We start from the raw sequence: 15,094 nt of genomic DNA, 5'->3' as shown, positions 1-15,094 counted from the left end.
GAGAGCCAGTGAGGTGCCGAAGGACAATCCAGGACGTAGTCGGGTCACAGTTCCAGGTACGATACACGGTGCAGCAGACAGGCTGGACGAGGGCAGGCAGACTCGGATGTCGAGGATAGGTTCAGGTCGGTACACAAGCAGGCAGGTAGTCAGGTCAGGCAGAAATCAGTAAACGGGTCAGACAAACGGAATCAGACGGGAAACAGACAGACTCAGAAGTCCAGAGGCAGACAGGTCAGGATCAGGAAGTCAGGACGGGTAGAATGCTGGAATAAGTCTCTCAAAGTGCTAGAAATAATCTGGCACTGATGTCTAGTTTGAAATCTGGTTATATTTGAAAGCTAGTGGGAGCAGATGGAACAGATCTGAGGAGATGAGGAATGGGCGGAGCTAAGCAGGTGTGTGACAAGGCTGAAGTGTCCTGTTTTTTTTTTTTTTTTTTTTTTTTTTTTTTACCCTTCAGGCGTGGTTCATGGTTTGACAATAATAAAATTATATTTCAGTTTGATCCACTATGTTCATAGTGGTCCTTAATGTGTCACGCTTCAGTTTTTCTGGACTTCCTTGGAGAAAACCTTCTCATTTCTTGTCGCTCTGCAGCCAATCATTGAAAACAGGGGTGTTCACTCAAAACTTCTCTCGAGCCAGCACACAATGGCCTTTCTCCTCAGCAAATACTGGCCCTGAAAAAAACTGCTCCTGAAACACAAAAGTGGGCGGAGCTGTGCGGGGCGCAGCCATTATGACCCAGAGGAACTGGGGCTTTAGATTCTGTTCTCCTCCTGCCCTTGCCAGTTCATTGCCCTCCCTTCTGCTTAATTGTATGCACTCTCACCTGTGTTCCATCCATCTCTCCTATACAGTCTGCCAGTTTAGTCATACTCATCGTTGGGTCCTCCGTCAATTGACCGATTCAAGTTGCTCGCCTCTAAGTTTTGTTCCTCGCTTTCAATGAACATTCTTCATCCATTTCACCAATGCGGCTCCCAAACTTATTTCTATGCTTTAGTCCAATATCCACCACAAATCTGACACAGATTCCATGTCAATTACACACATTCAAATTCCTAGTTATGAAACAATGCAGATAGGTTCAGCTTCTATTCAAATGGGTCAAACATTTCTACATCAGAAAAACCCAGCAGATCACATCAAGTCACTGACTCGCAGCATTCACCCCTCCTGAAAGAGCCTATGGCGACAGTGGATGGTAACTGGAATTGTGTTGTTGACTTTACAGCAATCCCTCATACCAACCATGCATATAGCAACTGTAGAGAGCTCCCCTTTAACAGCAAGAAACCTCCAACAGAACCAGAACCAGGCGGTTTCAGAGTAGACATGCAAAATGAACACCGAAGCTCTGATTCAGGAATACTTTCTATGTCAGGGGCGTAGGAAGGTTTTAAAATGTGTGTGTGTGTGGGGGGTGGGGGGGGGGGGCAAATAAGATAGATAAGGTATTATAGCCAAATGGCGAGCGGAGCGAACCAAAAAATCTTTTGGGTCCATAGGCAAGGAAAAGTGAAATGCACCCCTATTTAACACGTTTAATGAGCGTGCTGATTAAAGAAGCAGTCAGTACATCTACATCTATATCAGCACTGTAGGCTTAAGAGGTTTTTTTTCAAGGCACATCATTATCTTCTCAACATTTAGGAGGTATTTACCAAACAAAGAACTACCCCAAGAGGCAACAGATATTGACAGATTAAATTTGGTATTATCTCAAAGACAAAGACCAATGTTTAAACATACAATTATTACATACTGTTCAATAAATTATAAGCTTTTTTAATTAAGAGTAATTTTCATTTGAAAGTCCTTTTATGGGGGCCGCCATCTTGGTGAAGAACAGTGCTGCCTCCTCCCAGTTTGTGACGTCACTGTGCGGTATCGGCTGTAAAGCAAGTCCCAATGCCCTATCTGTCCCCTTGTAAATAAATATCCGTTTTAATGCCAAAATATTTTTAACCACTTAAACAAAGATAGACATGGTATTAAGCGTTTAAATTAATACTAATTTTACATTTTAGAGACATAAAAAGACATCAAATAAGCATTAAAGTACGGTTTATGGGTTGGGTTCTGCAATGTTAGAAGATGAGTATAATCTACTTTCAGCAGTTATCATCAGTTATTGCAGCCGTTAACTGCAGAAAATAAGGTCAGAGCGGCTCATTCTGGGTTTACTCTGCTTCTGCTGTCACGATAAGCTGTAGTGCGTTATGAGGCAGAGGGATATTTCGGCGTCACTTAGTTTAGAGCCCTTCACTTTCGACTTCACTTTCAGAAACAAGCCCAAAAAAAACTGCAACCCTCAACTCATGAAGTATACAAGCGGCTTTAGAAAAAATAAGACTAAAGTCGTATAAAATAAGTGGTCTTCACAACAGTGAGCACCAGGGGCGATTCTAGGATCTGACCTTTAGGGGTGCTCAGCCCCCAGTGTTGACTGTGTTGACTGTTGTTCCTGGCATGAACAGCAGACTTTCCATTTTTAGTCCAGATGATTCTTAGAGTTGACTCATTTTTGAGCTAAAGCTCATCAAACAAGCTACAATATAGGCCCATCCAAAGGCAGTGACAACCAGATTGAAAGTTTTCACTTGATAAAACCTTGTGCATTTGTAAAACCTGCATGATAGCTATAGTTAGCCCAGCTATATTGATAAAAGTGAGGAATAATTTCCCTAAAGACAAAAAAAACCTAACTTAGCTTTCTTGAAATTTAATTTTTTGTGGCTTAACAGAGCAAAACATGGTAGCCCACAAAAACCTTTTGCTGCGCAGTGTTTGTCAGCTGGCTGAAAAAAGGGCTGCTATTGCTTTGCTTACAAGAGAGACACATTTAGCAGTTTGGATATATACCCAGTTGTGGAGAAGCATTTATATATATATATATATATATACATATATATATATATATATACACACACACATGATGGCAAGTCCTCCCTCTTCACGGTGGTAATCCAGTAAAACAGCCCATGGTGGATGATGAATCGGAAAGGTGAAAAAACTAATGTTTTTTCCACTTTTACCTGATGTTTGTTACATCCAGCTGCAATGCACGTGAGCATTGTTGCTTCAACAATAGCTCTCGCAAAGTTCAATGGTGAAGTCCTCTGGAAATCCAAAATAATTGTTGTTGATGGCAGCTGTGTACAGCAGCTCCTACAGCTGCTAATGCGCAGCGAACTGCCGTCTGTTCTCCGCTTACCCACGTCACAGGATGTGATGTCAGGCGGCCATTACTGCCCATATTTGGGCAGTATTGACCGCCCTCATACACAGTGATCCAGACAATTTATGTTTTTTTTTTCTTATTGATTAACGCTAAATTCGTTAAATAACCACAAACGTATTAGTTTTAGGTATAGCTAATGATCCCCTGATTTTTCCTTGTTGACCGAACTTCCCCTTTAAAGTTACTAATATTGATTTCAGAGTAAAATGGTAAGTAATATAACTTACTACGCTGGGAATTGGTGGGTTTTTGTAAAAATTCAGGTTATCCTAGGTCTTGGTTTAAATCTTGTCTTCTTTGTCTTAATGGTTTTAAAGGGAGTGACTATAGCGCATGAGTCAAGAGGTCATTAAGTGGACAGACGCATAAAAGTTGGATACAGAGAAGATGCCCACACATGTTATTTATTAACTAGGTCCCAGTAAACAGTACATAGTCATACAAGAGTACTGAAGTTTAACCCATATTAAACAAAATAATAATAATGAATTTGAACATTAAAAAGATAATGAAATAACCAGTAGACTTCAAGTAATTAAAAAGTGAATTAAGAGAAAATAAATTAATTAATAATAAGAATTGAATTCAATGACAGTAACACTATCAATTAATTAGGTAGCCAAATACTTCTTGTTGATATTGATAGCTTTCTTATTGTTAAACTAGCAAAAACAACTACAGCAATATTCTGGGAAAACACAGATGTTTGAAATGATGTGAGAAAGAATCTGAACAACTGTAACAGGATGGATATTTATTTAGTACATTATAATCCCTATTTCTGTGTGGAAACATGTTATTTGGTTTATTCACATCATGCGTGCAAGACATGAAAGAGTCCTGTAAAATCAGATGTTCTCTTGTGTTTTAGATCTTCAGCTCTGTTTCAACTTTGACACAAAGAACTGTAAGATCTTCCATGGTTCTTCAGATGCTCAGTTTGGATACACAGTTCAGCAGCACGAAGCAGGAGGGCATCAATGGTAAGAATCCCTCTTCATTGAGCCTAAGATAGATCAGGAAATTATTTTCTATGCTCTTTCACATCCCTCCAAAGAAAATGACAAAACTTCTGATCCATTTGTCTAACATGTCTAACATGTTTTAAGCCACTAGAACATGGGGACAAGTAAAAGTGAAATACAAGAATATTCTACTAACCTTTAATTATTATACTTTATTTTAAAAAGGCACTTGTTATGTCAAGAGATCCAAATTTCGGTGTCATTCCTTAGACACTGGAAGTAAAGGACATGTGCAAACTGGGAATTTTAACAAAAAAAATTATTTATCTAGAAAAAATGAAGTTCTTCCTTTTCCTAGTCATCCACAGTTTACACGGTAAAACTGTATTGCTTCGTGGCTAGATAATCCATTCATAGTTTTTTCTAATACAATATACGGCTCGACAGGAAGCAAGCCTTTCAAAGTAAAACTAAACTTCACAATAAAATGGCCCGAACAAATCTTCTTACTGAATAGGGTAAAAATAAAAAGCAAACCATCATACAAATAACTTAAAAATTTTAGATTTATGGCTCCAACACCACTTTTTCCTCTTTAAAAGCCACTGTTAAATGATGTTTGTCTGTTTATAACAGCCATCAAGAAAAATCTCTCTACAATTACACTGTCGCGCTGCGCTAAAGGATCCTGTCTATTGCGCAATACGCAATTAATTCGAAAAACTCTGCAAATTATTCTTGCACCTTCCGCAACAGGTTGCTGTCGTAAAAATGGACATGGCTACGGCAGACTTCCCTATCTCCTCCGCTTATAAAGCTGCGATCTAATCCTGTTTACATGAAATAAGCCTGCTCTCGAGCAGGCTTAAGCTGGCACACATGTTGCTATGACAACAAGTCCAAGATGAGTTTCGAAGAACCAAACAATCCAAGATCATGCCAAATCGTCAACAATCAAATCCTGCTAACTGACTTAGCGACGTACGAAGAACGGACCCCTGAGGTGAAGGGTTGGTGTGTCCAAAGGCTGTGTAAGGGACATGAAAGCTACTTTTCTTTTGGATTTGAGTTGCCAATTTAACAGACTTTTTGACACCAGCAAGCACACCTCAGTGCGTTTGTATTTCAGTATTTAGCCATAAGAAAACATTCTTCATTTTATTTAAACAGAAACAGTTCAGTAAACTGGACAATGTTTACTTGTGATGTTTTTGTTAGGATGTATTTTGTCTGTCATTTTTGTTGCTTGATTTTAATATGGACCACCTTTTCTGAAATAAACGTAAATATAAAACTGATGTGAATTCGTTCCCATTGATCAATTGGCTATTATAAACGTAATAAGCCTATGAGTTCAGTCCATTACGGTACAATGAGAAATAATTAAATAAAATTAAGTAATAAATAAAACCCAGTCATAATCTGGGTTTTGTTTTGGTTTATGTTTATTATTTGGTCAATTGTTCCTCTCTTCCCCCTCAGGTTTCTGTTCTGTCTTGTTTTGGATTCTTGTTTAGCTTGTGTACTGTTTTAGTTTATCCGGTCTTTGTATTAGTTCTGATCTCCCTTCTGTGCTCTGTTAAGTCTTAGTTTGTTCTTCCTGGTTATTTATTTTCTAGGGTTGGTTTAGTGTCTATTCTTTTCCACGTGTTTTCCGTCTGCTTGTTTACTCCTGCAGCCACTTCCCTCCCTCTGATTACCTCCACCTGTTTCTGGTTAATTGGCTCACTCTCTCTCCGTTGTTCTCCTGCCTTTTTAAGTCTGTCTCCTCTGCCACTTCCCCGCCAGTTCATTGTCATCTCTTGTCTTGTCATGTCTTTCCATGTCTAGCCTCCGGTGAGTTTAAGTTCCACGTTTTCTGCCATATCCCTGTGTGAGTTTTTGGACTGCCTTTTTGTGTATCATTTTTGGATTAAGATTTTGACCACTGTTTTGCCAAGATCTTCTCATTAAATCCTGCATTTTCACTAACCTCGGTTGTCTGGTCGAATTCTGGGTCCTCCTGTCTCTGAGCCTCCCTGACAAATAGAAGGGTCTAATATGGATGTTTTTAGCCCTTTTATTTTTATAATTGATTGAGCTTAAATGGTCATTGAGGTGTTGTCAGATTGTATTTACTTATTTATTTTTGTGTCCTGTCTGGCAATTTGGCAATAAGAATTGCTATCTTAACGCCAAAATAAGCCCAACAGATTTTACTTTCACAAGTGGAGCCTTACTGCTTTCGCCATAGTGCTGTGCTTGATTTATATATGTAAGAAGCTTTATTATAATCTATGCAGGGAATATTTCATGTTAAATGGACACTGAAACAAGAAGGCGGAAGAGAGAATAAAGGAGAAAGGGTAAAAGAGATGAATGGATATCATGATTGTTAAAGAGATCTTGTGTGTTATTTGGTTGCCTGATTGTACATTTTGTGCATAGCCCGTACGCACAAAGGTTTTTTCTTCTTTGTTTTTTTTTCTATGCACTAATGGCATGTTCTTATGTGTTTATTAGTTCTATGCTTTTAACATGAGAAAGCTTGAGATTTTGGTTTGTTTTTTTCTTTTAAGTTGGGCAGGTTTAACGCTGGGTTTGGGCTGAAACTAACAGTGAGACACTCCAACCTGTAGCGCTGTGTCTTGACTCAAAAGTCCAGCATAAGCTACACGCTGATAAACATGAGCGCTGGTGTCAGGCTGAACAATGACTGAAGTAAAAATTCATACTAGCAGAGGTTCTGTAATTACAGCAGCTAGGAGAACAAGGACCAGAACAAAGCAGAGTTCCCTTCTGCCTGCAAGGAACCCGAGTTTCTTCCATTTGGCAGTTTTACTGCTTGGTTCTGCTCCTGGTGCTGCTAGCTGAAGCATTGAAATTAATAGCACTGCTTCCAGCTTGCTTCATTGTCTGTTCTTGTAATTGTTTCATAATCAGACCGAATATCCATCCCGCACTACCGACACCGACGGTGACCACAGCCAAGCTGTGTCTCTGAAGGGTGAACGTATGACCCAGCGACCCACCCCTCTCCAGCTGTAATTGGCTCGTATGCTTCCTTCTGTTGTTGATTTGATTAGTTCAATTGTATGACTGATAAATCAAAGATAGTACTAAAAGAATAATGGCCACTCCGAGGTAAAAAAAAAAGAAAGAAAAGAAGATAAAACAGCTTCCAGGGCGGGCACGGCTGGCTCAGCGGGCGGGCACGGCCCCCCAATGCCCACCCATGCCACCGGGTCTGAAGTAATGATAGTTAATGGCGGCTGGAAGGACCAGCCGTTAATGGAGTGTGAAGGCTCCTGTGATGTATGTTGTGTCCATGCTTCCGACCACCAGGTGGCGTTTGGCACTTTATTTGAAGAACAAATAAACAGACTCTCATGGTTGTTAAGCTAACGTCGGCTCTCATGTTCTTTACTGATAAAAACACAATTTCACAACTCCCACATACCTGGGTGTGCTGTGTGCATACTGTGAGCTGCGCAGACTTACTGCCAACCTTTTATCTTCATAGTCGAGCATACCTGTTGTCTACATTTCTTGTGACAAATTCCTATAATTCCCACACTTTTCCCAGCGGGAAATTAGCTTAGCTAGTTGAGCATGTAGAGCCGTTTCTTTTCCAGCAGGCACCCGCCACACATCTGTCAGTGCGCACAGAGAGAGGGACTGTGATGCCGCCCATCTTTGCGACCGTCTGCTTGGAGCAGCTCAGTGTATCAAGCTCGGTGTCACATATGAAACACTTCAATCTAAAGACTTCTTGCTGCCAAGCTGCTTGTAGTGTGACACTGTGTACGCATACATAGATGTAAAAATTGAGCTCTGAGGGTATCTGTCAACTGCCCTGGAGCACATGAAGAAACCAAATACATATGTTAGGCTGCTCTTACTGGACTTCAGCTCAGCCTTCAGCATGATCATTCCAGTCAGCATGATGTACAACCCACACAATCCTGGCCTGAACTCAAACATCTGAAACTGGACTCATGGCTTCCCATTCCAAAGCTGTTACACAAGGGAACTAAACATCTTCCACCATCACCTTCAACATTAGTGTACCCCAGGGTTGTCTACTGAGCCCCCTCCTCTTCACTCTATTCACTGACAACCACCAGCTAGCCCATCTGTCAAACACTGTCATTAATTTTGCGGATGATACAACGATCACAGGATCAACAATCTCATCATCTCAGAACTGACATGAACTAGTATCAGGATCACTGCAAGGGGGAAAGCTAGGTTAATGGCCAGGAAATACTCAGTGAAGGTGCAGGAACACTGAATAAATGCCAATAACCTTCTCAGAGACCGGGAGGTTGCAATGGCTTTGAAGATTGACCTGATGGCTCCGTTTTGTGGATCCGAGTCACTAGGTGCCTGATTCGGATCTTGTCAATGTTGTTGCTAGCCAGGGGTAGAGAAGTGCCAGCCCCAGCCACACCCCAGAACCCAACGCACATCCCCAGCCCAGACCCCGGCTTGGTGGCTTGTTTCTCCTTCAGGCTTTGCTTTTTTCCTCTTCTCCCTGCTTCATTGCTTGGATTTTTCGCTATCTTTAACTTTGATCTCCTAGCCAAAATTACAGAAAAGTTAGACAAAGCAATTCTAGATCAGTGACTCAAGGATTTACATATTTTATTTTTTCCCTGTTTGGACTTTCAGAAAAGACCAGTTGAAGCAAGCTAATCAGAACAAGATGCCCCACTTCACCCTAGAAGACTTTGACAAGCTTATACAAAAATTGCTTAATGGAAATCAGAATTCATCAATTTAAGTAAATTAGACACAATGACCTTCAGCACAAGCTTAAGCCCCTAATGGGAGATAGCTGCAATATATCTGTGATGATACGTGGCAGAAAGAACAATTCTAAAATGATTAAAAAAAACAGAAATAAACAATCCTACTTAGAAGTCAGAAATTGGCAGATATAACCAGCAATAGAGACAATATCAACCACTAAGTCATATAAACTGGCTTTATTAAACATTAGATCTCTGTCATGAAAATCCCTTTTAATCAATGACTTCATCATGTTTTTAACATGGTTTCGTGAACTTAATGAAGCACCTATTCTGATAGAGTCGATACCTCCAAACAACAGTTTTCTTTGTGAGAGCAAACAGTAAAGTTAAGGTGGAGGACTGGCAACATCGTTTATGCCGCAGAGTTTCTGTCTCAGAGTTTTGATTTCCCAGGACGACGTCAACATTGTTAGAAAGAGGTCTCCTTTTCTTCACCTGCTACTTCCTCTTCGTCATCCATTCCTGTTGTGTCCGTTTCTTCATCAACCCCCGGGGAGCAATCCAACACTACTCCCAAACCTGCGAGGTCAGCCTCTTTACCAGCTGCCGCTGACTCTTCTGGCACTCCTCCCACTAATTCCTCTGATGCCACTTACAAGGAGTTGGAGAACAAACTAAGATCTTTTGCACCTATGATCAAGAGATTGAGAAAGGCTTTGATCTACCATTATTCACCCGTATTGGAGAATAAGTTAAAGGAGCTGGAGAAAGACTACAGACCTGCATTGCCTCCAGTCTGTGCTCCAGATTCTTGCAAGGAGGGGGTCCAGGTGGTTCTGCCTCCAGTCTTCACTCCAGAGTTCTTCGAAGAGGGGATCCAAGTGGATCAGTCCCCAGTGTCTGTTCCTGAGATGATTGATGAAGACGCTCAGGCTAGCTTGCCAGCTGTCGCTGAGGTTTGTAAAGAGCTCACACAACAAACTGAGTATCCAGGTTCTGTTTGACGCCAAGCTCCATGTTCCATCTGATGGCAAGCTCCAGGTCCATTGCAGGGTGTACAGAGGGTGTACAAAGTGTACACATCTGAGTCGTCGACGCCCGCCAAAAGCCCAGCACCGTTGTCAAAGCCTGAGCCCCAGCTATGCCAGGGAAGGCCTCCAGAGACATTACTACATGGGGAAGGCCTCCAGAGACGCTGCTTTGACAAGGTGTCCTTTAATTGCCATAACGGGGTGTCAGCCCACCAACATGAATAACAATCTTACTGTATTTACGGTTATCCTTAGCCAGCAGTTTTAGGTTTCAGTTCCAATGCCCTTCCCTCCAAAGCTACAACTAAGCTAAATGTATTACACATACCATTATCGCTAAAGGAGGAAGAGGAGATCTGTAGAAACCATAGTAGTGGTAAAGCTAATACTGATCTAGCAACCACTTACCATGGCGAAAAAAATCATGTGAAACATAAGTGCAGGAACAGAAAATTGGAAACTCCACATAGGTCCAAGTGCAATAACAAAAGAGGAATATGTCTTACCCACACTGTAGACAGCAGTTTAGCTGCTGTCTAATCTTGGAATTGAGCTGTATGATTTGTCAAGGATATTTCAACACAAAATCCCAGGAACATCCTCCAATGTTTTTATTAAATAATTTAAAATATGTTACATGTGAGAATTATTGCTGAAATTATATCAGTATTCACAATCATTCTAAATTAAATCCATAATTTTTCAGCACCAGCATGTTCATTGACAAGACTAACACAATCACAGTTAATCAGAGCTATAAAACAAAAGAGAAATATTTACACTATAGCTTTCTCAAATGTTAAGGGAGAATAGGATCACAGTATCTTCCCTCTTTATCAAACAAAGACCATAGCAGCTTTTTTTTTTTATCAATTCAAGGTCTAGGCTGTATGCCTCCCTGCATTTTTCCACATTTTTAAGTAGGACAGTGAACTGAAGCCCTCCAGACTTGCAAAACTTCTCTTCCTTTAAAATTCCAGGTAATCAAGTGGAAAATATTTGCATGTGTCAGGGGTCCAGTTTCCCTTTTATGTCATGATGAAGTGTTCAATGTGGGAACTCTGAGCTCTACTCTTTCCATCTGCTCCGGTCCCAGTTTCCAACTCCACTGAGATATTTGTTTTCCAGTTTGTAGCTATGATCTAATTCCTCCATCTTCACACAGTAAAGCTCAAAGTGTGTACTTCCCTTCTAAAACTGTTTTTAAGCACAGGAATACAATATTCCTAAAACTAGCCCATTCTGGGTTTTTTTGTGGTTTAATATCCTTTCAATGTTTTTGCTCTGTAAAAAATAATATTGTAGGATCCTCTTTTCAGTGTCTAAACAGTTTCAGCAATTCCATCAGGAGCTGACGATTTCTATGAGAAACTTGTTTCTGTGTGCTGGTTTGGACATTCTGTTAGCCATGTTCTTGTTGCAGCTGTCTGCAGCATTTAATGAGTCCATTAAATGCTAGAGGGGATTTTTTATGCATTCAAATACATCAAGTATACAAGTGGTTTTATTGTTGTACCATCCATGCATCCATCTAGCTAGCCAGTGGTTATAACCACTTATCCTTTATTAACGTTTATAAACTCATCATTTCTATGGTCACCACTTTTTCCTTGTTTCTGTTGATAGAAGCAACGCAAAAACACACTAAACTGTTGCTTTAAAACCAAAGTACGCACTGAACTGTAATTTTTGTCAATTGTTACACCTCTATTACGGTCCAAACATTTCTATTTGCCTAAATCCAGATGAAAAACAAGTTTTGGAGATTTTCTCATAATTTCTCTAAATTCCATAAAGCCATACAGATACAAGTATCCATACATCACTTCAGAATTTGGTAGAGTTACATTTCAAACTGTATGACAGGTCAAACCTTTCTAGTATATTCCAGTAAGCTTCTCTATAACAGTTTTTTTTCCTAACTCCTGTCATGAACTTTAAGGTATCTAGCCATATTATATTCTTTAAAAAAGAACAAAAAACGTTTCATTATGATAAAATCAGGTTATATAATGCAAGCATCCATCCTGATCGTGTTTTGGTGGATATTGAGGCTAAATATAGCTCCACTATGGGCATGATATAAACCGATGTAGAGTGTTTTTGTTGGACCTGAACTAAACCCCCTCCTCCATCCTACTTTATTTTGGGTTAAAGCTCAGACTAGCTAGGGTTCTAAAGACATTTGAATCTAACTAGTATTACCCTGTTTAGAATTCCTGTGAGACCTTTTCACTTCTTCTTGACAGGAGTTGCAGATTGTTGGCCCCGATATTGTGGAAGAACACAGAAAAGTGGATAACAGCTCAGTCTCGGTGGTTCTCAGAGACAGGTGTTCTTTCCCTCGGCCCGTTGATCTTCTTTTCCTGTCTTGGGCCTTTTGTTCTTCTGCTCTGTGCTGCCTGTCTTCTTGAGTTGAGATCTGAGCACTGAGTACCCAAATCACCTTTCTTTTATGTGTAAAGAGAGCCGTTAGGAGGTTGCAAAAACTTCGAAACATCCCCCTTTACTGAACAACAGCAAAAACTCCCTTATCACCTCATCGCCTTCACCCCAGCAGCAGCTCATTCAACCAAACCATCTGGTTCCACTTCCTCTTTCTCCTTGGCACATTTCCTGTGGACAGCAGCTGCTCTCTCTGGACAACTCTCAAATGACCATATTCTAATCTATTTTCTCTTCAGACTGTCTGCACTAAAACAATCATTATTTCATTTATTTAATACATAAGTGTTTGATCCTTTAAAAAAGAAAAGACAATTAATCAACCATATAATTCAGTAAAGAGAAAATGATCAATTAAAACATACCCTTACAGAGCTCTTATGTTATCTATTTTACATAATACATTTAATGTCCAAATTATCTTTTAATTTGTGAGTAACAGGGAATAGGGTCGGGCTCACCACACCACCGATTTTAGAGGTATTTTGACAGCTCGGTGTGATCGAAAACTATTAGACAGATCACCCACTATTACCATCTAATGTAGAAACTAATGTAGAACAGATTACTGGATCAATGTGTGCTTCTGTGCTTCTTTTGTCTCTCTTGTTGTGTCTCTGCTCTGTCTTCTCTTTTGACATTTAGTCGTGTCATCAGCATTACCGTGTTTGCTGATGTCTTGATCAAGGAGAAGCATATAAATGGTGGAAAGGATAGGGATAAGGACTGACCCCTGGGGATCTCCACAGGTGACATGGAGTGGTCTGGACTCACATCCTGTGAGTGAGACATATTCAGTCCTATGTGAAAGATAGAACTTAATCCACCACAGTGCATGGTCTGTCAGCTGAATGATGTTATAGAGTCGCTCAAGCAGGATGGTGTGGTACATTGTGTTGAAAGCTGCTGTCAGATCCAGGATGAGGAGTTATGGTGACCCTGAGTTAGTAGTCATCAGAAGGTCGTTTGTCAGTCTGAGCAGAGCTGTCTCAGTGCTGTGGGCTGAACGAAAGCCTGACTGAAATTTTTCAAACAGATTATTATGTGTGAGGTAGTCCTGAAGCTGTTTTCTCAATTATCTTGGCTAGAAAGGGTAGGTTTGAAATAGGCTTGTAGTTTGCGAGGTTGTCTGGGTCCAGGGAGGGTGACAGCAGCTTTGAGGGCAGGTGTAACAAAGGTGGTTTGAAGTGAACGATTAACAACCTGAGTGATGATTAGGCTGAGGACGGAGATGTGTGACTTAAGCCAAGTAGTTGGGAAGCGGTCTAAGCAGCAGGTGGCTGGCTTCATTTCTCTGATGATTTTCTCAAAGTAACTCTGCTGGACATCAGAGAATAAAGGGATGGATGGGAGACTCCCCACTGTCAGGATGCAGCTTATTGGCTGCATGCTGAGCCTCTCTCCCTCTCTCTTGTTCCTGCGCAGCCTGATCGGTTTCACCTGGCAGGCTGCAATTAACCCACAACTGCTTCCACCTGTTTCCACCGCTTTATAAGACTCACCTCTTTCTGTTCCCATCGCCGGTCCATAGCGTTCACTCCCGCTCAGTCCCTGCCAGTATTCTTGTCAGCTCCGTTTGTTACCGTCAGCCTGAAGACTCCTTTCACCTGGTCTTGTTACAGTCAGCCCAAAGACTTTCCGACAGTTTGTTTTCTCCAGTATTCGGCTCAGACGTTCAGCTCTCCACTGCACGGCTCAGACGTTCCGTTCTCCACTGCTCGGCTCTGAGGTTCTGCTCGCCTCTGCTCGGCTCTGATGCTCTGCTCGCCACTGCTCGGCTCTGACGTTCTGCTCGCCACTGCTCGGCTCTGAAGCTCTGCTCGCCACTGCTCGGCTCTGATGCTCTGCGCTCCAAGCTCGGCTCTGACGTTCTGCTCTCCACGGCTCGGCTCTGACGTTCTGCTCTCCAGTGCTCGGCTCCAGAGTTCCTCCCGGTCAGTCTCTCCACACTCCTCCTGCCGGCCAGCTTCTACACCCTTCACCTCCGTCCGTTGAAAGACTCTGGTCTCATCATCCATCTTCCACACTATTCAATAAAACTCACTCATAAGAACTGACTCTGTGTGTGCGTGCTGTGTCCGGGTTCATCCCAGAAAAATATATCATAACATTATGGACCGGCCTAGGGATGAACCCGAGCACGCACAGAGCCTGGTGTAGAAGCTGGTAGGATCTGCCTCGCCTCCGGTTCGTCTCGCCTGGGTCGCAAAGTTGCGACGCCACGCTTCTGGATTCATCTTGCCTGGGTCGCAGAGTTGCGACGCCCCGCCTCTGACTCTGTTTTCCTGGTCCGCCTTCCCCGCTGCTCAGCACTAAGGACGGCGCTCCTCGCCGTCGCTGCCCAGCGCTAACTTTTGCTGCTGCCCAGCATATTCAGACTTTGCTGCCCAGCGCCTTCTGGTTTTTGTTTGGAGTTATTTTTTGGGTGTTGTGTTCTAGATCTGCTTTAGTTTCTAGTCTTTTTGTAGATTTTTTATTGTTTTAAAAGAATTATTTCCGCCTTCTGTTCTTTGTTTTGGCTCAACCTTAGTTTTTGCTTTACTTAGGATTTTTTGAGATTTATGTTGCTTTTGAGTATTGTGTTTTATTTTGTTGTTTTTGTCCGGGTTTTTGTGTCCCAGGTTTATTCTAGTCGTTCGGGTTTTTCTTTAGTAGTCTAGTATTTGG

The 15,094-nt window shown here is 41.5% G+C and overlaps 1 protein-coding gene across 1 annotated transcript in view; it reads left to right on the top strand.

Annotated features, from left to right (window-relative positions):
• Window positions 1–15,094, top strand: part of LOC105921235 (integrin alpha-11) — a 226,260-nt gene that overhangs the window by 39,112 nt on the left and 172,054 nt on the right. Inside the window, exon 2 of the mRNA XM_036130878.1 lies at window positions 4,122–4,233. Coding sequence (XP_035986771.1) covers window positions 4,122–4,233 — 112 coding nt within the window. The remainder of the gene's footprint in view (window positions 1–4,121; window positions 4,234–15,094) is intronic.

This window comes from Fundulus heteroclitus, unplaced genomic scaffold (assembly GCF_011125445.2).
Source record: "Fundulus heteroclitus isolate FHET01 unplaced genomic scaffold, MU-UCD_Fhet_4.1 scaffold_39, whole genome shotgun sequence".
NCBI classification, from domain to species: Eukaryota; Metazoa; Chordata; class Actinopteri; order Cyprinodontiformes; family Fundulidae; genus Fundulus; species Fundulus heteroclitus.
The sequence above is the reverse complement of the archived record's forward strand: the minus strand, read 5'-3'. Positions and strand labels throughout refer to the sequence as shown.